This window comes from Ochlerotatus camptorhynchus, unplaced genomic scaffold (assembly GCF_037179485.1).
Source record: "Ochlerotatus camptorhynchus isolate MF236.1 unplaced genomic scaffold, CSIRO-AGI_Acam_v1.1 ptg000067l, whole genome shotgun sequence".
Classification (NCBI taxonomy): domain Eukaryota; kingdom Metazoa; phylum Arthropoda; class Insecta; order Diptera; family Culicidae; genus Ochlerotatus; species Ochlerotatus camptorhynchus.
This window is the reverse complement of record NW_027040557.1, coordinates 512,544-537,093: the sequence shown is the minus strand read 5'-3', so window position 1 is coordinate 537,093 and position 24,550 is coordinate 512,544. Positions and strand designations below refer to the sequence as shown.

Sequence of the window (24,550 nt, the reverse complement as noted above, 5' to 3'; positions counted from 1 at the left end):
AGCACCACCCAGATCACTGCAAAATTGTTACAGAAAACAAAATATTCCATATGGATGATGGTTTCAAGCACCTGCGATGGATAAATTAATCAGAAAAGGTAAAAATATTTTCCTCTTCCTATGCTTCATGGCGAAAATTTCAGCCCTCATCACTCTTCTGATAGTTCCCCTATTCAGCACCAGAGGCTGAAACGATGGCTTATTTTCTACTGGATTCGCCTATTAAATTTTTCAACTGTAGATCAAGTTTTGGAGCATCTCTGATTAAACAATTTATCAGGATAAGCGAAAAAGTGTTCCGCTTCCTATGTCTCACGGTAGAAATTTCTGCTCACAACACTCTTTTTGACGTTCTCCTATTCATCAGCAGAGGTTGAATCGATCGCTTACTTTCTATTAAAAAGGCGCGTTATCAGACCTGTACTTTCTCCACTGCTCTCTCCATGCATTGGAACATGGATAGGTTAAAAGCGAATTAGAAGCGCTCATAGTCGCATGCTTTTTTCTGCTGAACAGGAATTGGAGAGAATCGAAGCAAGTGTGTGCGTCATTCGACAATGTTATAAATAAAAAGCAAAATATAAAAAAGGTAAAAATTCATTGCATCGTGGTCATGCAACTCATATCATTCGCTGCGGACGATGCTAGGAAATGCAACTAACATTGAATGTAATAAATTTTTGGTTTGCGTGTAATAATTCTCTCTCATATAATCCATTCTATCGTTACTACCCTAGTTTGCTTCAACCTTATTGGTAAATCAAAAATGAACTATGAAAGTGTTGAAGGTTTCAAAATTTAGCACGGTGAGGTATACGAGTTTAATCTTAAAATGCATTTATTTTGCGAACAAATTATTTTAATAAAATCTAGTTGATGTGTCAGTAGAAAACTTAAGGGCTACTCAATAGACGTATAATATAGAAACAATAATTTCTTTTCAGATCTTTTGTTGTAAAGGGGAAATTGCTCTAGTGTTGGCCTATGGATCAAAGATTGGGCCCATCGCTAAAAATCTGCCATTCATCAATTTTATCTAGATGAACGCGTCATTGGGATGGTACTAATGTATATTTTTGGTCGCTATTTGAAAATTTATTCGATTGTTGAATTTATGTATGGGCCCAAATTAGGGGCATTTAGGTCGACATTACATCCATTTCCCCTATATAGATTTCAGCTTTTCTATCATCGTAGCAGCCACCAGATTTAAGAAAGCTCCATTAGAAAAATAAAAGCATTTTAAGATTGCACTCGTATACTTCTCCGTGGAAAATTATGAAATAATCATCACTTTCATAGTTCTTCTATTCTCCACGTGATTTGCCAATAGGAATGTTATTTCATCGTGAAACAACCGCAAGCACAGATCAGAATAAGCATTCATGTTTGAAAATAGTTTCTTTTGTGAACATTACATCGGATTTGAAATAAAGATGCGTGCCTGTATGCTGGAATGCATTGATTTATTTTATACATAAATGAATCGATAGATGCACGTCTTCATATGTCTTGTTATACGAACAATACTAAAGGAAATGGAAACTCTTCCACTAGCTTGCGAACGTGCTGACAGAAGTCGAGAATGACAATAAACTATTTGAATCATTTTTCAAAATATATCTTCAATGTCTTGAAATTTGAGGGTATAGGCTTTGAACTACGTTTTAATGCGGCACTATCTAGTAATGAGACGATTGATATAACTGCGATAATTAATCTTCATGTTTGTGTATATTACCTGTGGTACCGCCAAACACATGGCTATCACCCAGATGGCTAGAATGTACCGAACGGCACGTGACAGCTTGGACATAGTATGCGATCGGAATGGTTTGCAAATTGCAACGTACCTATAATGGAGAGGAAAATATATTGCTTTTTAAGACTACTAATGGAGTGAAGAAAACCATCAATCTTGAAAAATTAAATCGTGGAAAGAGAACTTTGTGGTTTGAAATATTTTTTGGAAACTCAGCAAACAACAATGTCAATAAAATTAATGCTGCAGGCATTCTCTTTTCGTTGGAATTTTTGGTAAACCTGATTCTATGTTACAACCAAAGTGTGTGTTTATGGCTCTGTGTTTCACATTTCCAAGATTTGTTTCATGTTGGCCTTGCTTGTTGCCGTTCCTCGAAACGGAAGAACAATTCAACAAGGATACGACACAGCCTAAACATCCTTTTCTGTTTGGCATGTGGTTATTCTAACTTTTTATGTCGGATGAAACGTCCCCTACTTAATATGTCACGACATTCTAACACTCTTCATTCATTGCGTAACAAAATGGAACGCTAAAAAACTGTCAAATACTGTGAAAACTTTTACGAGAATTTTCAGCTTTTCTGCGTTTAGTCTTATTATTGTTATTTGTTTTAGTGTGTTCGTGAAAAAGTTTTAAATATATTTTGTTTGATGCAAATTATTTGATCGCGCTGCTTGTTGGTAATAGATATAGTAGGTGATGGAAATGGGTACAACAAATACATATTAACTTACCTTTCGACCGTGAAGGCCGTAATCGTGAGAACAGTTGCGTTGGCAGATGTTTCTGCTGTAAAGCCTTGAAGAATGCAGACGTTGTTGTCGAAAGGATACGGAAATCTGTACCAGAGTAAGTAGACTTCCTGGGGTACTCCTGCAGAAGTATATGATATTTTTTTGAAAATCGTCATCAAATCATTGGAAATACGTTGAGTCAATCTCATGAGCAATCAGCAAATATCTTATTAAAAAACCCATATTGATCCAACAGGCAGGTGAATAGAACTTTTGTTACACAGTATAATCTCGTTTTTGATATTATCCATAGATATGGTGGAGGCGAACCAGCCCAAGGCTGAAAGCCTCCCTAATAAAGTTAAATAATAATAATTATCCATAGATATACGAGGCCTCAATGTACATTTTTATTTTTATTGATCTCAGTTTCGCACTGCTCAATTGAACAGCAAGTGCTAGTTTAAATTGGAGTTCAAATCATAATTCACTAATCAATTGTTTTACGTCTTCACGTTTATTCCCTAACATAACAATAATTTTAAGATATAATTGTGGCTTATCTATGTGGAGTTGGTATGAGTTTTACGTAGTGCAAAGTGTATATAAATCACTTTCTTTTTCTTGACTTACAAATGGAGCTTTATGACTTTATACTTAATCTGCTTTATTGTGCACTACATACTTTAAGCACAATCTTATTATGAAAAATCTTATTATATTGCAATAATATTTGACGAACCAATAAAGTTCAAAAATCAATCACTTCATTGATTTTCGCGAATAACCCGACTGCAAATGAATTTCCCATTCAGTGTGTTGATTCAGGCGCAAGCTAACTATAGTCGCTATATTTATAGTCTGGCGGATAGAATTTCGATCTATCAAAAAACGGAACCAATTCAATATATTATAGACCAACAATTGAAATGGTACTATCAAGTTTTACAAACAAAACGTTGATTATTCTTTCCTCTACAATCGAACGAACATTACCGGCATTATCGGATAGGGGAAATTTTGCCTGGCCCAAAGATGGTGTTGTGTAGGCGTGCCTTAAGTCACGAGAAAACGGGTTCCGGAAGTTTTGTTCGCAATAGCTGATGTGCTCTTTTCAGTTGTTGATTGTGATTTGACAGCTCAATTGGTGAAACAGCTATTTGACAGCTCAATTGGTTCCCGAGATTCTCTCCGCCAGGCTATGAATATAGTGACTATACAGCTAACATCATCTTCTGTCGAACTTTCCTGTGAGCTTAGCGAGAAATTCGTGTATGTTGTGAGAAAGTCCATGAAGAGAATCGGTCAACGATGATAGGCCCTTTTCAAATGTTACGCGAGAATACAGAATTAAATTCGAAAAACAATGTGGAATTGCTGCCTACGGCACCCCCAATAGCTACGTCAAACGGGGCTGATCGGTTAGAGTTTCCAGATTTGTTTCACGATGTACCATGTCACCCTCAAAAATGAGGGTGATGTATACAGGGTGCGTCACGAATTTTTGCAGTAAATTTCAAATAGTAATTTTTCATGCTTGCGGATCATGATTAAGATATATTTGGCAGCACAAAAGTGCTCATACTGTTAGGTGTAAGATGTAAACAAACAGTGTTGAGTAAACGTAAAGATGTCGAAACAAAAGAGCAATCGGTCAGCCGTCGCTTTGTTGCGCGCCGGAGTAAGCGTAACAGAAATAATTCGGTGGATAAATGTGTCTGAAAGAACAGTGTATAATATAAAAAGGCCTGGGAAAGTGATAAAACGGAGAACCTGCTCATACTGCTAATAAAACACAGAAATGGCTTGCGGAAAATATTTCGGAATTTTGGGAGAAAGAAATTTGGCCCCCAAGCAGTCCCGCTATCAATCCGTTGGATTATTTTGTAAGGGGCATCGTCGAACGGAATACCAATAGAACCCCTAGCACCACACTTAAGTCCCTAAAAGCTAAAATCAAGGTAGTGATGACATCTATGGATTAAAACATTGTCAAACGTGCATATGGCAGTTTCCGGAAGCGTCTAGCTACAGTCGTCGAAAGGGAAGGCGATTTTTTTTCAATAAAATTAGTTACAACTTCCATATTTTGCGAAAGAAAATAAATCACATAACATTCATTGCTAGAATAGCTAACTGGTGTAATTTTTCTCAAATATGTCATTTACTGCAAAAATTTGTCACGCACCCTGTAGACCAAGGTATAAAGCGCCAGTTACACTATTCTCCATGTGAATATATTGACACGTGTGACGTCCGCTTTAGAAGTATAGCTTTTTGATTTTTAATTTTAGAGATGAAGTAGCCTATCGCTAAAAATGTCTTAAATAAAGATAAAAAAAAATGTTTTTTAATCGGCGCAATTTTGATTCAGACCTTATTTTTTAAAAGGGCCTTTAGTAATTATTTTGCTCATGATGCCTTTACTCATCGCAAAAGTGCATAAATTCAGCAATGAGTAAATTTGCTTCATGTTTCCAGCTTTTTCGCGCTTTTCAAGGAAAAAATCCAGAATATTGGATTATTATATTGAACGATTAGATTTTTTCGATCTATTGGTAATAGGGGAAACGCTCCTATAGTTGTGGTACGTTAGAAGCCTTAGGTTCCTATAGTTGTTCATGGAGACTCAATACACAACTATACACCCAACCGGGGGATGTAAGATTCGCTTACAATTATGTGTGATTCATCATCAGAGGATGTTAGTGGAGACCGCATGAACCGAGGATGCGATATACCTAGCTGCGGTCCGATGTAAGAAAATTGTAGACCGAAAAATGTAGAGTGTATTAGTGAGTGAAATTAATATGTCGAAAAAAATAGAAAAAAGGTTGCCGACTGGACTCGAACCACGGACGTTGCGACTATCAGACCTGTGCTTTCTCCACTGCTCTCTCCATGCTTCTGAATATGATTAGCCTCAAAGCAAACATGAAGCGCATGCTCGACTTCGTATGCTTTTTCTGCTGGAGAGATTCGAGGCAAGTGTGTGCGTCGTTCTACAATGTTCTACAATGTGCGTCGTTCTACAATGTTCTACAATGTGCGTCGTTCTACAAGCTTACTGGTATAGTCGAAAGCGTAGATGGAACACGAAATAAAAAAAGACAAAAAACCATTATATCGCCTGCATGGTCAATTTCTGACATTCGTTGCGATGTTCATGAACAGAGGATGATAGGAAACAGAACTAACATTCATTGTAATAGATTTTTGGTTTTCGTGTAGGAACCTAACGCTTCTAGCGTACCGCAACTATAGGAGCATTTACCCTACTACTAGACTAAATTTGTCGTAAATTTTCCTGATTTTCCAGCAGATTATTGAGGTTTTTATTTGGGTTGATCTCATCGGCCATGCACAAATTTGAAGGAACAACATCTGACTGGTCTTATAGAGCTTTTCGACGTCTAATCGGCGCACACTACTGAGCCTTTTAAATCCAACGAGTGCGAGCAAGAGGGAAACAGATTAGTGAAAAAATACACCGTCGATTCAGATAGAGAAAGACGATTAAGCATCGAAAAAGTCTATTGAAATACGTACATTCTACGATTTTGCGCACGATTTCTTCTTCTGATGCACGCAAACCAAAAATCTATTGCAATGAATGTTAGTTCCGTTTCCTATCATCCTCTGTTCATGAACATCGCAACGAATGTTAGAAATTGACCATGCAGGCGATGTAATGGTTTTTTGTCTTTTTTATTTCGTGTTCTATCTACGCTTTCAACTATACCAGTAAGCTTGTAGAACGACGCACATTGAAGAACATTGTAGAACGACGCACACACTTGCCTCGAATCTCTCCAGCAGAAAAAGCATACGAAGTCGAGTATGCGAGAAAATGAGTGCTTCATGTTTGCTTTTAGGCTATCCATATTCAGAAGCAGAGAGAGCAGTGCAGAAAGCACAGGTCTGATAATCGGAAAGTTCGTGGTTCTTCGAGTCCAGTCGGCAATCTGTTTTCTATTTTTTTCGACATAACTAATATACCTCACTAATACACTCTACATTTTTCGGTCTCCAATTTTCTTGCATTGGACCGCAGCTAGGTATATCGCATCCTCGGTTCATGCGGTCTCCACTTACATCCTCTGATGATGAATCCCACATAATTGTAAGAGAATCTTACATCCCCCGGTTGGGTGTGATAACTCGCGATTCTCTTCATCGTTTTTCTCTTTTGCGAATAGCCCGACTGCAAATGAATTTCCCATTTAGTATGTTGTTTCAGGCGCAAGCTAACATCATCTTCTGTCGAACTGTGCTACGAGCTTAGCGAGAAATTCGTTTATGTTGCTGTAGTAAACCAAAGAGAAAGTCGATGAAGAGAATTGATCAACGAGGATAGGCCCTTTTTAAATGTTACACGAGATAACGCCCAAAATAAACATAAAGCCTTCCCCTGACTGAAAAAAACGGGGTTAAGCGACATGCACGTATCCACCATATAGATCGGATAAGCCATCTCGAAAAAAGCTTGCCTAGATGAAACGCGTCCACAGACGCACATTTTCATGTTCAATTTGATTCTACGATGTCGTAATCAAACTGTCGAGCCAGATCGAGCCGAGTTCTATCAATTGGGAATGTTTTATACAGGTGAGATACCTTGTGTGGATGGCTATCGGTCACAGACGGCAAGACGTGAAAATCAATTCTAATACCTATGTTACGGTAGTAACAAAGGTAATATTGCTCTAATAGAGATTTTGAGGGTTTTTAGGTGTCAAAATTTGTTTTCCCAAAAAAAAATGGCCCACCCCATTATTTTCAGGCTGGCGGGTATGAAAATCTTTAAATCGATTTATCTCCGTCAATATGGCTCTAATCGCGATTTGGAGGGTTTTAAGGTGTCAAAAAAAATTTCCTCCAAGAATGTCCCAACCCATTATTTTTAGGCTGGCGGGTATAAAAATCTTTAAATCGATTTATCTCCGTTAATACGGCTCTAATCGTGATTTGGAGCGTTTTTAAGGGTAAAAAAAAAACTCATCAGAAAAATGTCCCAACCCATTAATTTTAGGCTAGTGGGCAGTGTTGGGAAAATATCAAAAAATCAAATCTCATCAACGCCCAAGATCACGCTTGATTTTCGTAGACAAAAATCAACAAGCAAACAACTGCGGTTGATTTTGCAAGCTGTGATATCGCAGCTTGGAATATCAAGCTAACAAAACTCACCAACTGCAAATCTCACCAAACTATGGTGAGATTGAGTTTAATGATTTTTGCTTTACACCCGAATGCAACCGAAACTTCCATAACGGCTTCGCGTCTGCCATCGGTGAAGATTAAAAAAGATAGCAAACTATGCTTTCTCTTTCTAAGAAAACGATGTAGAATGGAATCTTTTTTGTGTCGAATCAACTCTCAGCTTGATTTTTGCACGTTGTGAATAGTCTCGCAATATCAAATGAGCTTGTAAAATCAATATCAAGCATGATATTTTGTTCCAATATCACGCGTGATATTAAGAGCGCATGAGAGCGGAAAAATTTGAATTGATTTCTGATTTTGCCAACACTGCTGGTGGGTATGAAAATCTTTAAATCGATTTATCTCCGTTAATATGGCTCTAATCGCGATTTGGAGGGTTTATAGGTGTCAAAAAAAAAATCCTCTGAAAAATGTCCCAACCCACTATTTTTAGGCTGGCGGGTATGAAAATCTTTAAATCGATTTATCTCCGTTAATACGGCTCTAATCACGATTTTGAGGGTTTATAGGTGTCAAAAAAAAATCCTCTGAAAAATGTCCCAACCCACTATTTTTAGGCTGGTGGGTATGAAAATCTTTAAATCGATTTATCTCCGTTAATACGGCTCTAATCGAGATTTGGAGAGTTTTTAGGTGTATTAAAAAATTCCTCAAAAAAATGCCCCAACCCATTATTTTCAGGCTGGCGGGTATGAAAATCTTTAAATCGATTTATCTCCGTTAATATGGCTCTAATCGCGATTTGGAGGGTTTATAGGTGTCAAAAAAAAAATCCTCTGAAAAATGTCCCAACCCATTATTTTTAGGCTGGCGGGTATGAAAATCTTTAAATCGATTTATCTCCGTTAATACGGCTCTAATCGCGATTTGGAGGGTTTTTAGGTGTCGAAAAAAAAATTCCCTAAAAAAATGTCCCAACCCATTATTTTTAGGCTGGTGGGTATGAAAATCTTTAAATCGATTTATCTCCGTTAATACGGCTCTAATCGAGATTTGGAGAGTTTTTAGGTGTATTAAAAAAATCCTCAAAAAAATGCCCCAACCCATTATTTTCAGGCTGGCGGGTATCGCTAACTAAAATCAGTATGCCTTGTAAATCTCCGGAACCGGAAGTCAGATCGGTATGAATTGTTTTGCACAAGTAGATAGGAATGAGGTCTTTCTCCTGTTAAAAAAATTTTGTTGATGTTGTGTACCGTTGATTTAAAAAAAAAAAATTAACTAAAATCATTCTGTCCTATATATCTCCGGAACCGGAAGTCAGATAGAGAAAAAATTGAATAGCGATCAATGGCGCAATGGGGCCTTTCAAACGAGACATCAACCGTTTTGATCGGTTACGATGTCGTAATCAAACTGTCGAGCCAGATCGAGCGGATTTCTATCGATTGGGAATGTTTTATACAGGTGAGATAGCTTGTGTGGATGGCTAGCGGTCACAAACGGCAAGACAGGCTTGCAATTGCTCATTACAGCTAAAATGCTATTTTTCGTAATTATGAAACAATGAGATACTACAATCATAATTTCTATTTTTGTGTTTGTGTATGACATATAAAATTTGTCAATTTTGCTTTCCGAAGGTCACAACTAGCTATTTTATGATCGCTGATTGCTCGCTCATCGCGTTGCTCATCGTTACAGCTAATCGCTAGTTGTGACCTTCTGAAAGCAAAACTGTCAAATTTTATATGTCATACACAGATTTTACCACCTCTTCTTGCATCTTACAAATAAAAATCATCACTATAGTATCTCATTGTTTCATAATTACGAAAAATAGTATTTTAGCTGTAATGAGCAATTGCAAGCCTGCGGCAAGACGTGTGAAAATCTATTCTAATACCTATGTTACGGTAGTAACAATGGTAATATGTTAATCAAGAACGCTAGCTGATGTGTTCAAATTGTGAATCCAGAGGTGCTCTTTTAAATTTATCTCTAGTAGAAAGCTTAAGGAGTAATGGATTTACGTATATTATGATATCGATTTGTTGTATTCTTTTACCGTTACCTTCCCTCGAGGGATCAAATAAATGCCAAAAATCTTCCGTGCCATGCACTACAGTGTTAGGAGTTTAGGTAAGTACACCCTATTTATCTTGGATCTCAAGCTTTACATTTTTGCTGACATTTAACATTCTGTTTCCGCTTTTTTTTTGTCATAATATTTGATTGTTTGACATGAGCCGTTCTTCCGAATGTTATTCAAATTTATTGATTTTTAAAGCATCGATTTTTATTTGAAAATAAAAAGCGTGGTAAAAAATTAGAATTTAGAAGTTTTAAGAGATTTTTCCCCCTTCTTGCGCAGTTCTTAACGGTTCTAATTTTTTTTTGGTACTGCCATTTATGAAACTTGCCATAAAATCTGCACTAGTTTTCAGATTTATTCGTTCTTTTAGTAAATTGTAATATGCAGCTATTCCGAATTTATCGTTTGGTTTGGATTTTTTGGTTTGTGGATGCCGAATGCCGATTAGCCTAATACCATTTGGTCGAATGGGCCGTGTCCCCATTTTACAGAAAGCCCTTGTGAAAATGTCAAAAACTGGATACATCTTATGATTGAGATTATTCGCCTACAAATTTTGCCTTGGAAATTTCAACTGTGCAATAATGATCGAAGAAATTTCAGGTTCAAAAATTCTTTGCTTAATATGTTGTCGGGCATATCTTCAGAACCATTAGACTAACTCCAAAGGACGTTGATAACATTCATTTGGCACTGTTTTTTTTTTTTTTTTAATTTGGAGCAGTTCAGGCTTATGGCATAATGATGTAATTGCATATAGAACAATCTCGTTGGAAGCAGTATGCGTCATAGCTGGGATTATTCTCATCGGTTATCTTCTTGGTGGGGGACAGTGAGTGCTATAAGCGGAAGGAAACCACCGTAATGTAGTGAGAGCTGAACCGATGAGCAGATGGTAGCAGGAATGAAGGATGGCGGACAACGGTACATACATACTGGCCATTTGCGGAGTGATCATCAACATGAAGATTATCATACAATAAATGTGTAGAATACCGTCATCAGGGCAGTAACCAAATATACTAAATTAAAAATATAGTTTAATCTTCGCTTTTCCATACATCACTTCCTGTTCGACGCACCACCTATCAACTGAAAAGGTAACCAATATTACACAAAATTACACACAGGAAAAAAAGGTGTGCACGTTTTTTAGACTGTAGATACTTACACGACAATAAAAGTTTTGTTTTCAATCATTGTTGTAGCTTTAGTACATTACAGAAGTACCTTTTTTTCTTTGATTTGTTTTCCGTCGAACTTCTTTTCCGTGCTGAGCCAGGGAGGCAGCTCCCATACCTGGACCCTAGCTATTGACCCATCAACTCATGAACCGGGGACTTTGACTCAAACGTCATGTCGATGTAAAAATGGCCGAATTCCATCACAAACTAGGTTCATTGCCCCTATTGAATAATTATACGAAGTTTCAAGTTATATTGAAAAGGAAAAATAAAATCGATTTGTCAGCAAAGGCTCAATAAGGTCGAAAGACGTGTCTTCGAAGGAAAGCTAAAGAGTGAACCATATTGTTAATATAATATGTTTGGAAAAATGTAGGATGCGTTTATTCCAACGACTACCACTGATCTCGAAGCAAGAGAGCGCAGTGCTATAGGTCAGAAAGAATGTAGTGCTAAAATGATGTTTATATAATATATTATATATATAATTTTTATCAACATTCTTACATTACATCCCCTATAGCAAATGCGGCGAAATAAAAATATCTTTAGCCATCTTTCGAACACTGTTCCAGCAGCACGTGATGAATCAGCTGGATTATGTAAGTTAGGGTGTATCACATTTACAACCCCGTGTACTGCTCTTTCGATTGGTTTCGAGGTGAGCTTATTTGAACTAATTAGCCCTCTACAGCTCACCTCGCCTTTGAGCGGAGTAAATTCATGGAGCTGGAACAAAAAAAATCTAATTGTTTAACACTATTTATCTACCGTTTACATTAACATTTGGAAGAAATCGGTTGCTAAATCATGTTGTCAAGATACGTTGAAAAAACTGAATGTATCCACCTATAGAGGGATCTGAATTTTCTTACTTGTTCAAATTATGGCAAAATTGCTCCGTTTTTTCTGCATTCAGAGAAGAAAAGTAAAGTAAGTAAGTAAGATTTAAACCTGTTTGACAGTGAGCCATGTTTGAAGGAAGCAATTTGCATTTTTTTTTATTAAATAAGTTCCTTTAAAGATACTAACGTTTAGTCTAATTTCACTTGCGTAACCAGCTATCTCATGAATGTATAAAGATCGAAATAATGATGTTGATATTTCGCTCTGGCTACATCACAAAATTGGATCCGAAAAGTTTATGGAGATGGAGAGCACTTGTGGATGAGGATAACAGATTGTAAAAGGAATCATTATTTGCTACTTTTGGAAACATGTACAGTAAAGTGTCATTGTTGACGACCCTCCTCAAACTTCTTCCATGTTTTAACATTTTCATTCATTGTGGATCATCGAGCTGGATTAGATATCTCTTATTATATCTACATATACAGATAGCAATGAGAAAGGGAATGGAAAGAATGTATGTATGGTTGAGAAATGATGGTTACACGTGGTCGCTGGTGCTCAATGTGATCAGCGGTCAAGCGTTTTTTTAATTCTTTCTCAATTTTTTTTTTTAATTCTTTCCAAAATTTTATAATAAAATAAAATCACGAAAATTAGCTAGCTTACCCTATCCCAAATTGGATTCCGTGATAGAGGAACTACGTATCCGTCAAGTTTGTCATCACTCGATAGTCATAACAAACATGCAAGTTTGGTTAATTTTCAATACTTTGCTATTGATAAACAATAGATAGTTGAATTCTCTACAAATCTAACATCACATCCAATTCAACACAATGTAAATCCATCCATAAATGGCCAAGTTATACCCCATACCTTCGACAAAGACGTAGTCGTAAGTCAAATTCATTGAAAGCTTTTTTTTGCTGCTCCTCTTTTCCCTGACTTAGACCGTGTGACGGTCCATCTCGCCAATTCATTGAAAGCTTTTGTACTTTTCAACTATCGATGGACTTTTTATCGATATTTCTGGCGACATCAATCGAAAAATATTTCTGCAAGCGGACTGTCGAAATATATGTAAAAATGATGTCCGGATTAATGAACCGTCCTATATGTGGTGCATTATGGAGAAAAGATTGTCTCGAGAAAAAAAGCGTTCACACAAACAACTATAACCGTTTAACCAAGATACCAAATAACTTGAAATTTCCAGTGAATTGTAAAATCTTAAACAACATTTTCCAGAGGCCAGCATTCCTTCAGCAAACGAATTTAAAGTTTGACCATGGACAGTCTCAATATCTTTTCAGGAAAAAATATCAAATACCAAATCGATCAGTTTTAACTTGCTAAAACGTACTGTCTGCGATTCGACAAAAAATGTACAACATTTTTTTTATTGATTATCGAACCTGTCACATTAACACAATTTAAATGAAGCCATGAAAAAGGAAAGTTAAAAACGTTTCAAACCAAATAGTACCAAATAACTTGAATTTTCCACTGAATGTTCTTTAGTCCTTATTGCGCAGGTATTATTTTAATGTAGGTCTGCGAGGTGCCTTATCTAACGCTGAAATTGGAAGATGCTCAATAAATTAATGATTTGAATTTGCCGGATCTCTGATTCAGTTTTCCGTTTTTATACTGTCCTTCCCACAACTTCTTATTAACCTTTAGGTCACACACTCGGTTTATTATTTTTATAATTTTACTCGTTTGTCAGGCTGGACTTCGTGACGACTAAGCAACGGTGGAGCAAATGTTCACGTCCAATCCTTGACAAATTTTGGAAATACAAATTGCAGACACACCATCTGTTTATTGATTTCGATTCAGTGATGAGGAGAAATGGGCTTTGGCAGATTATGCTAAAATATGGTTTTTCGGCGATACTAGTTAGATTGTTTTAACTATTCTGAGTTTTCGGCTCATTCAGTTTCAAAATGCTGTAAAACCGTTATGTTGCCTCAACTTTCTGATGTTTCAGTGATGTATTCCACCATTTTAAATTAAACAATTCAAGTTCAAACAATATATCAGTCACAAGCTCTCAATTGTTCCAAATTAGATAGATTCACGTAATGCTTGATGAATTGGGATTCATACCTCATTCGCGATACACTTTCGAACCTACTATTCAACATTGCTGTTGCTTGGCTTTGCTATCGATTTCGATATCATCTGGCCTGTGGAAGGGGTGTTTCAGTTCATAGAGCAGTGGAAAACTGAAAGTAAAGATTGGGCTCACGTTCAATTCTACCAAATCGAAATACATGGTCATCGGCAGACAGCGTGGCAGAAGTAGTGGTGTTAGATGGTGATAAGCTTGAAGGAAGGTTGCAATTGCTCATCTGGCATACCCATTTTTTTTCCGAAATTATGCAATCATTAAGGTGTCATGATAACACGTTTCATTTATAAGTTACAAGAGTAGGTTGCATATATATAAAACTGCCAATTTTGATTTCAGGGAGTCACAATCAACAATTTTATGATAGCTGAGTGCTCGCTCATCGTAATCGCTTTGCGATTAGAAAATATTAAAATCTCTTAAAGCAAAATTGTCAAACACATACTAACGGGTGTTCAATAAAAAATGGGAATGATTTCAATACAGTCCAGCGCTCTTGTGAGAGCATCGCAACTATGTTGCGTCGTACGGCTGACCATGGCCCCTTCTCCAATATTCATTGACGTTTTTTTGAAGAATAAACTTTTTTTTTAATACTAAATTCGTTGATAAAAATATTTTTTACTAGCTTCGGCAATACCTTAACCTATCAGGGGGTTAAACAAAATCCTAGAGCACTCGAATTTGGCCAATAGTTGCTCTGAAACACAATGTTTACCCCCTGACGATAATAGGTTAAGGTATAGCCGAAGCTAACTTTTCCCCTATATGACTGAAAAAATTCTCATTTTTTATTGAACATCCGTTAAGCTACATATTTCTTGTATACTTAGAAATTCAAATTAAAAAAAAATAAGACAAATTGTATTTTATGCAAAATTAGTATTTACAAGCTTGGTTTGAAGTAGTTTAAGAATTAGTGTATTTTGGTATCTTAGTATCTTAGTGATTTAATGATTGATTGAGCTCTCAAGGACGTTGTTTACCCCCTGACGATAATAGGTTAAGGTATAGCTGAAGCCAACTTTTCCCCTATATGATTGAAAAAATTCTCATTTTTTATTGAACATCCGTTAAGCTACATACTTCTTGTAACTTAGAAATTCAAATTTAAAAAAATTAAGACAAATTGTATTTTATGCGAAATTAGTATTTGCAAGCTTGATTTGAAGTAGTTTAAGAATTAGTGTATTTTGGTATCTTAGTGACATGCGATAATGATCTTATCCGCAAAGTGAAGAAACGCATTGTAGCTGTAAAAAGGGCTTTTTTAACCGCTGAAGTCCTGTAACATGCAGCCATATAATAAAATTCCCTTTGTATAAGGAGTCATGCAATAATTACATAAGCAATTTTTTTAGGCTTTTCAACCCATCCCCTTACACTTTGTAATATTTAACAAACTTCTGCTACAAATCATGGACGTTCTAGCTTTCGATGTCTTCTAACGTAAAGTGCTGCAAAACAATTTCCGGCAGTAAGCTAGAAAATGGCACCTCATGAATCAAGAGTTATACCAACCGGTGGAAATTAACGATTTTAACTTGGCTCACTACTTTACTAGCCTATTGGTCCCAAGTACATCTACAAGCGTATCCCATTATAGTTGAAATTCTTGTTCTACACTATATTAGTTTTGATTCGCTATGAAAATTTGACAGATAAAATGATTGGTTCGTGGATTTTCCTATGTTTCGATGGATGCATGGATTAGCTTGGGACCGAAGATAGTACTAGAGCTGAGCCAGCCCCGTAACGTGGGTAGATCACCTTTTCGTGGTACGTTACGGGATGTAAGATCTACCACCGATTCCTAGTCCTGACTATTTGGAGGCGAACCAGCCCAAGGCTGAAAGCCTTCCTAATAAAGATAAATAATAATAATAGTCCTGACTACTTCAACAGGAGGGGGAACAGGATTTTTCAGTAATCCAAGGAACACATGTTAGTTGTTGTTACTTTTTATGCCTTGTTGATAGTGATAAGACTCAGCTTTATCTACCGAGGATGATCTTGAAACAATGTCCTCATCTATGTGATTCCTAATCTTCTATTCGTTGTTCCCTAGTTTGAAGTGGTTAATACTAGGGTTCTGATGCATGGTCATTATCGGTGTCATACCTTAACTTTGTTTCTAAGGAATCCAATTTTGACCGACAAAGGGGCGCGCCTTTGGAGGGTGTTTCAACACTCCGAAGGGTATAAATAGCGGGACCTTTCAATTAGAGTCGGATCCTTGCGATAAATGCAAGAGTGGCTGCTGTAAAAAATCGAATACTTCATCATTTCTCAATAGTGATGGAGTAATACGACATGCACTAAACTAAGGACACGGGATATACTACAATATATCAATTTACTGGTCGCAATAGTGTTAGGTCCCGAACAGAGAAAAAAAAAGAAAAAAAAAGAGCTGAGCCAAAAAGTTGAGTAGGTTGCTTTGGGACCTTCTGGTCTTAGAATTACCTTTATGGTTATATCATAGAGGTAACTCTAAGACTAGAAGGTCCCGAAATAACGTGCTCAACTTTTTGGCTCAGCTCTGGTACTCTCTTCGGTCCCAAGCTAATCGATTCACCCCTTGAAACATAGGAAAAACCAATAACCCCTCATTTTATCAGTCAAACTTTCTTAGCGAATCAAAACAAACATTGCGTAGTACTAGAATTTTGACTAGAATGGGGTACGTTAATCGTTTGCTTGGGACCAATAGGCTAGTCAAGTAGTGAGCCAATTTAAAATCGTTAGTTTCGTATTGATTGTTGGTTATACTGTATCAAGGATGGAGAATGGATATTGTTTGACATTATGAAAATTCATAACACGGCAGTTTACGATGGGCTAAGCATGTAGCACGGATGCCGGAAGAGCTACACGCTAAGGTAATATTCAACAAATAACTGGAAAAGGTAGTTGACCTTGCACAATTTGGCTTTTAGTTGAGGAGCCAATACAATCGTCTAACTTCCATTTCGACTGAAAAACACGAAATCACCATTGGAGTGAATTGCATTAAGTAATCAAAAATGACGTAAGATTTGATGAATGAGGGAAGGAATTTGTGACCGGCCGGGTTTACGCTGTCAAAAAATAGTCAAAAATATCCTACGACATTTAAATATGTTCCCTTACCCTATAATTAAAAAAATTCAATGAGTCAAAGGATCAGTTGATAATGATTCAGATTTGATTTAATATGAATAGAGTGAATATATAGTGACAACGGTGGTGTAGTGGTAAGTGTGATTACCTCTCACCCCAGCAGGCTTGAGTTCGATCTCAGTCAGCGCCGCCGGGTTGTTCCGAGGCATAACACCTCTGATCACGCCTTCCTTCGGAAGGGAAGTAAAGCCGTTGGTCCCCGGTTCATGAGTTGATGGGTCGATAGGTAGGGTCCATGTGTGGGAGCTGCCTCCCTGTCGTCGGTAGCATTGGTGCTCAGCACGGAAATCAAGATCGACGGAAAACAAATCAAGGAAAAAAAAATTATGAATCTGCCTTCAAATAACGAAACTGTTTTGTGGGTTATGAGGCACAATAAAATATTTGGCCATCATCCAGATGAATCTTTTCAAAATTGTAATTCAAAACATATTAAACGTGGACACTGGTGGATAGTTTTCTCTCTAAACTGTCCACGTTTTATATGGAGATACAAGTCCCTATAGGAAAAATCAATATATATTTCACGTAGCATTGAAGTGTACGATTTGTTGCGTGTGGAGCTGAGCAATTGTAAATGGTTAAACGTTAGTTTTATTTAGAAACGGTTCCAGCGTTCTGTTATAGTGTGCCTCACTCCTAAACACTCTATATATCAGCAAACATGTTATTTGTACCCATTTTTGGTTTTCTTTTAAACACAAATGAACAGCATACAAGTTTTACATTTCACAGTCATGCAATCACAAGTGCAATAGTAGTTTCCGCTTGATTATAATTTATTGTCGTCCGTCTGAAAGGCATCATCATTTAACAGAATACGGAGCAATATTCTGTTTTCAATTTCGTTTTGAATTTACATTTTGATTGAGCCTGATTGAGATAGTGATTTGTCACTGGCGATGGAAATTTTATTGAATTTTACCTTCTGTATTGATTGCTCTCAACATAGTTAGAGGCAGCTCTCAATTTAGTGTTTAGGGTTTATAAACAAATATAGATGAACATTTCAAAAAGTCCTAAGGAAGGTGCTACAGCTATGGAACTACTTAAAAATTGTACATGTACTAGTGATTGCCACTGGGATTTAATTCGGGTAGGGTAAATAGCGAACCATAACAAGAAAATTTACCCAATCTGCATTGATAGATTCTGTTAATTGACTTTCATTTTGGATTGCCTCGTCCGTGCAAACACATTTCAAGCTGAATAATACATTAGATCCTAAGTAACATTGACAGATTCTCTTGGTCGACTTTCTCTTTGCATCCTCATGGAAATGTTAAGACATTCCCAGCTATTTTAAGCACACAGATCGATGAAAGAAACTATTATCTATCTTCTAATACGACAAACACGACAAGAAACGGTTCTGTACCCAAGTTATTAACGAAATATAAAGTCGATGAAGATAATCGATCAATGTTACTAAGGACCTAATACATTGTTCAGCTTGATTTCATGCTTTTTTTCCAGGGTTGATGTCTCTAAAATCCAAAATGTGAGATACATGTATACCTTGATATAACGTAACTGTTCCTTTTGCCTTTCATTGAACCCCGAAGGACGAATCCAAGGATCCAAACTGCATCGCATAACACTCGACAACGATTGTGCGGTACTCCCATTTGCTTCGCACACTCTTTTCCAACTTTTCTTTGAGAAAGCGATCCACCCAATGAGTTGTACACTCCATGCGTCACAGGGAGCGAATAAAATACAACAAGCAGCTAACATCTTCTTTGAGTTCTTTGCCGTCTTTGCCTACCACGATAGCATGCAGAACAGATGAATAAGTGCACAACAAAGAAGACTGTTGTCTTGTTGCTGGGTTTCCCATTTACAACCCTACACTTTGTGCCGCTCTTTGCATCGGAGTCGTTGAGCGGCACATTGAGTTTTTGTTATTTCTGGGTGTGTGGGTCATTCTTCTCTTCTCCGCTGCTTTACACTTACACAGGCTGAAAACTTCGAGTTTGCTTGATTTTAACATAATGGATGTCAGAAAATTACCCCATTGAGTGATCAGGCTTCCAATCAAAATGACATCTGAGACATAGTTGTAGGGAAAAAATCCTTTTCTGAAAAAAATACACGGTAAAATATTTCAAATAATTTTGTGTACAAAATCATTAGAAGTGATTTAATCTTAAATATAAAAAAACTGCCCCTTTAATGTTTTTAGAATAATTACCATTAAAAAGCTTTTAAAGAATGCTATCTTCTGGCCATTTTCTTTTATGTTGGAACAGTGTCCAACTTAAAATGTTCACAAAAGATATAATTTTTCAAAAGCTTTTTAATGAAAAGTATTCAATAATTTTTGAACAGTGTCATTTGTGGTAGGTTAAGTGTAAAGCACGTTTTTGCATTTTTTTTTTTCGAAAGTTTAGCTTAAATGATTGAACATATAAAACAATTATGCTACGTTTCTTGCCGATCGGAGAAGGTCGGGTCTGAAATTAATTATTTTCTGCTAATTGTCGTGGAAGTGCTCTGGAGTGTTTTAAAATCCCTCTAAAACAGTGTTTATGAACAGCCTCCAATGTGAAACACAACATGGAATGTGTTTGCAGCTGAGTTCTTAACGACAGAGAATGTCGATGAAGAGTATCAATCAATACAGAAAGGGCCTTTGTTTAGCAGCTCAGCAAGAAAAAAAAAATTAAATGCTTTATTAATAAGAATCTAGAAGTTGTTGATGATTGGATGTGTTTCTAAAATTTCATGCAAAATTTATTTGAATCAAAAATTATCTTCAGATGATCCAATCTCCTTAGAGAGAAGGGCTATGAGTGTGTTGATTTATTTCCATTAAATTCTGTTCTAATTGCTTATCTTTTGACAGATACGCGTATTTCGTCTACTACTTGCAGACTTCATCAGTGCCAAGTACTCAACACCACAATGATGAAGTTGCAAGTAGCAGACGAAATACGCGTATCTGTCAAAAGATAAGCAATTATAACGGAATTTCAAGGAAATAAACCAACACACTCAAAGCTCTTCATAAAGGGATTCCGTTAAGACGTTCGACGAATTTAAAAGAACCTTAGAGAGGTAAATTTTCCGATTTTTTTATGGGAGTAGTGGTCAAAGTAGCCTGGATTTCTATCGAGTTAGGGAGAGTATTATCATAGAGGTAACTCTAAGACTAGAAGGTCCCGAAATAACGTGCTCAACTTGTTGGCTCAGCTCTGGTACTCTCTTCGGTCCCAAGCTAATCGATTCACCCCTTGAAACATAGGAAAAACCAATAACCCCTCATTTTACCTGTCAAACTTTCATAGCGAATCAAAACAAACATTGCGTAGTACTAGAATTTCGACTAGAATGGGGTACGTTAATCGTTTGCTTGGGACCAATAGACTAGTCAAGTAATGAGCCAATTTAAAATCGTTAGTTTCGTATTGATTGTTGGTATTATTGTGCTGTTCTAACTAGCATAAAAATCAACTCATAGTTCAGGATCATCTGAACATAAATTTAAATTTACATAATTTTTTCGTTAAATTTTAGAAACAAATAAAAATTAATCACGGAGTAGCAACCATTGCACAATGGGAAAAATGAACGAAAAAATACATTTTATTTTGTAGCATTTCCGAAACTCGCTGAAACAAAAATATGGTTCATATCATATCATTTTTGTAGGATTATTATTATTATTATTATTATTATTATTATTATTATTTAGCTTTATTTAGGAGGCTTTCAGCCTTAGGCTGGTTCGCCTCCACCTATTTTTTTTTGTAGGATTACAACTCGCGGAATCAAATGGAAATAGTTTCAACCTGAGATGAATACAGTAAGTTTGGATTTTTTGTTTTTTTTTTTTATTCTCAAGGGATTTTTTTTTAAATGATGAAACCATTTCCATTCGATTCCGCAAGTTGTTTACCTACATAAATGATTTGAACTATATTTTTGAACCAGCGAATTTCAGTGGTACACAATTATATGTAAATTTTCGTCCATTTTTCCCTATTGTGCATTGATATGTGCAGTCAGTCTAAGCTAAGCCCCGTAACGTGGGTAGATCACCTTTTCGTGGTACGTTAGATCTACCACCGATTCCTAGTCTTGACTACTTCAAACTAGGGGAACAGGATTTTTCAGTAATCAAAGGAACACATCTTAGTCCTTGTTACTTTTTATGCCTTGTTGATAGTGATAAGTCCTCGGGTTGCCTGGACCGAGGATGATCTTGAAACAAGGAAAAACGAGTTTTTGTAATCAAAGGAACACATCTTAGTCCTTTTTACTTTTTATGCCTTGTTGATAGTGACAAGACTCGGCTTTGTCCACCGAGGATAATCTTGAAACAATGAAAAAAATGAGTTAGGTAGTTATTTTTCATCTACGTGATCCCTAATCTTTTATTCGCTGTTCTCTAGCTGGAAGTGGTTAAGACTAGGGTTCTGATGCATGGTCATTATCGGTGTCATAGCTTGTTTTTGTCCAATTTTGACTTAGGGTATTTCAACACTCCGAAGGGTATAAATAGCGGGACCATCAAAATTAGAATCGATTCCTTGCGATGAAGGCAAGAATGACAACTGTATCAAAACCGAATACTTCATCATTTCTCAATAGTGATGGAGTAATACGACATGCACTAAACTAAGGACACGGAATATACTACAATAGATCAAATTACTGGTCGCATTGGTTTTATGTCCCGAACGGAAAAAGAAAAGCTAAGCTTGAGATGCCTTTCTATTTAGTTTTAACAATTTGTTGGTTTCATACTACTCATATATTTTGATCCATCAATGTTTTCAGATCATGCCCATTTAAGGCCACTTGGTAAAGTTAGCGTTTTAGCGTATTTTGGTCGATTTTGGCTATTTTTAAAGTATTTATTGCGTTTTTAACCCTTTGTCTGTACCTCTAAAATAAAACAAACTTCATTACGAAAATCCTTCAATATGTATCAACTAAGAGGCAGACATATTCAGAAAACTTTAACATGCAAAAATGTTAGAGAAAAAATCGCTACCTCTAAAAAATAAAACAAAGTTCATTGTGAAAATCCTTCAATATGTCTCAACTAAGAGGCAGACATATTCAGAAGACTTTAACATGCAAAAATGTTAGAGAACAAATCGCTACGATGAATAATCAAGGTTGCAAACATTGCCTGGGGTCATATTGACCCCAAGATACAGACAAAGGGTTAAATAGCTTTGATGCCGTTCTGAAGGCTAATAGTATTTCTCGAAGTGATGTTTGTAGTTCCGAAAAAGAGGGATCTGGCTGGAAGGAAACCATTCTATTGAAAAGTGTCAACAGATGACGAATCATTCGGATATTGAGTTGGTTATCTGCATGCTGCTTCTCCGTAAATTGTTTTGAGAATGCTTCGGATGCCATCCCCCGCACGATAAACATTGTAGATGGTGTGAAAGAAAATTGTAGACGGAACGCAAACCGTGGTTCATTAATACGTCCTACAACGTTTCGTTTGTGATACAGGAAGAGTTTTGATTGACTGCAAAGAGGTCCCGCAGAGCTGTTTGGACTTTTAAACATACGTATTGTTTCGAATGCTTCTGGGTCAATTGACCAAATGCCGTTTGGCCGAATGGGTCATTTGGCCGAATACTGATTGGTTGCAAATTTTAACGAAGACTGACCTCATATATAGAACATCAAAATTCAAATTAACTGCTCATGTTGAGAAGAAGGAAACATCACCTAAAATTTTAAATTCTGTTGAATTTTATGGCAAGCTGCATTTGCTGGGCGAAAAATAACTAGAACCTCAAAACTCCAAAGAACTGCTCATGTTTAAAAATGGAATAATTTCCCCCTTATTTAAATCTCCATTTTCTTTAATTTGATGGCAAGCTGTATTAGTTCATTCAGGCAAAAGTCATGCGGCCAAACGACATGCGTCCGTTTCGCATAATTGAATGAGATATTTCTTATTACATATCTCTAATAAAGCAATTTATAAACTGCTAAATAGCAGTCAATATTGGGTCAATATTGCTAAATACGCGCTGGGTTCTAAAACATCTTATTGTTCAATCCATTTGATACAGGTAATGTATGCATGCGGGGCTTATATGAAAGCAATTTCAGAATACACGTAGTGATTTGATTGATTGATTTATCTTTATTTAGGAGGCTTTCAGCGTCTAGAGATTATATCCATTAACAGGTAGAATAACAAGCCTGCTAACTGCGTGTCGATGCTGTGAAACAGCACGACTATCCAGTTGCCGAGAAGCGACCTTGCTGACAGCATTGCACGCAGTTTGCAGGCTTGGCACTCTGAGAGTTAACGCGAATGTGACGGATTCTGTGAATATATCTTACCGTGAACAATAGTGGGTTGTTTTCTGAAAGTGTTAATTACCTGTCAATAGCAGCAGCAAATCCGAGATGGCTAAACTGAATAGGTAGTAGTTGGTGGCCGTGTGCATTGATTTGTTCTTCGAAATTACGATACATGTTATCACATTCCCCAGAACTCCAATTACGAAGATGGTTGAATATATAATGCTGATCGGTATCACAATCCACAGAGAGTCACGTACATCATCCGACTCGGTCGGAATGTTGTGGTTGACGTTGCCATTATTCACATAGTAAATTCCACTCAATCCGCCCGCATAGTCGTCGTTGGGTGACACCACATCCGTTGTGGGGTCCGTACCATTAGCAAAGCTAGCATTCGAGACGCTGGTCGACAGCGAGCTGATATTTGTAAACAACAGATTTAGCTCGATGGTCGTGAAAGTAAATCGCCCGTAGTATAGTCGAGTTTTCTGCACCATTTTGTTTTTGCACGTTTGTTAGCACTTTCTTAGATTTACATTCAGGGTTGTTCCAAACACTTCGTTCACAAAACACTCGTTCTTCAGTCACGAAATAACTTTCCTTTTCCTCAGATCTTTGTGCAAAGTACTAGTAGCGGCAAGTGAACGTGTTTTATTGTACTCCGAGAAATCCAATTTATTCAGGTGGCCACTTCACTTGTCGCAAATCATCACTAGGGGTTGATATCCTGTTGAAATTGAGTCGAGCATTTTCATTAGATTGTTTTCTGGGACCGGGAATTATTGATACAGTAAAATTGGAATGTTTCAACCTCGATCAAGAGCATATACTAAAGTTCCAATAAATATTCGTCTACCATCATAACAGATTTATTCCTAACAAGCCACGGCTCCCGAATTTACGACGACGTAGGATATAAATAGGCTTTGACTGTATTAACGATTAAACATCGATCTCTTTTCAAGTTAGGTAATAAATGTACACCAACTACTGCAAGTATCAAGACAGACGTGGCATGGATGTGGCTCATGGTTATTATTATCAGAGATGTGATTGGTGCTACTCGTGATTCTGTAAGCATTAACAAATTGAACTATGTGGATTGATTTGCGGCCAGAACGATAAAATTGGCGCTTATAGAAGAGTTGTGACATGTTCGAT

At 36.7% G+C, this 24,550-nt stretch overlaps 1 protein-coding gene across 1 annotated transcript in view; it reads right to left on the bottom strand.

Moving 5' to 3' along the window:
- The window catches only part of LOC135697179 (pyrokinin-1 receptor-like), a 38,870-nt gene extending 14,984 nt beyond the window's left edge, over positions 1–23,886 (bottom strand). The window contains exons 1-3 of the mRNA XM_065216806.1: positions 23,466–23,886; positions 2,503–2,641; positions 1,742–1,853 (exon numbers count right to left, since the gene is read on the bottom strand). Coding sequence (XP_065072878.1) covers positions 1,742–1,853; positions 2,503–2,641; positions 23,466–23,886 — 672 coding nt within the window. The remainder of the gene's footprint in view (positions 1–1,741; positions 1,854–2,502; positions 2,642–23,465) is intronic.
- Positions 23,887–24,550: the final 664 nt, after the last annotated feature.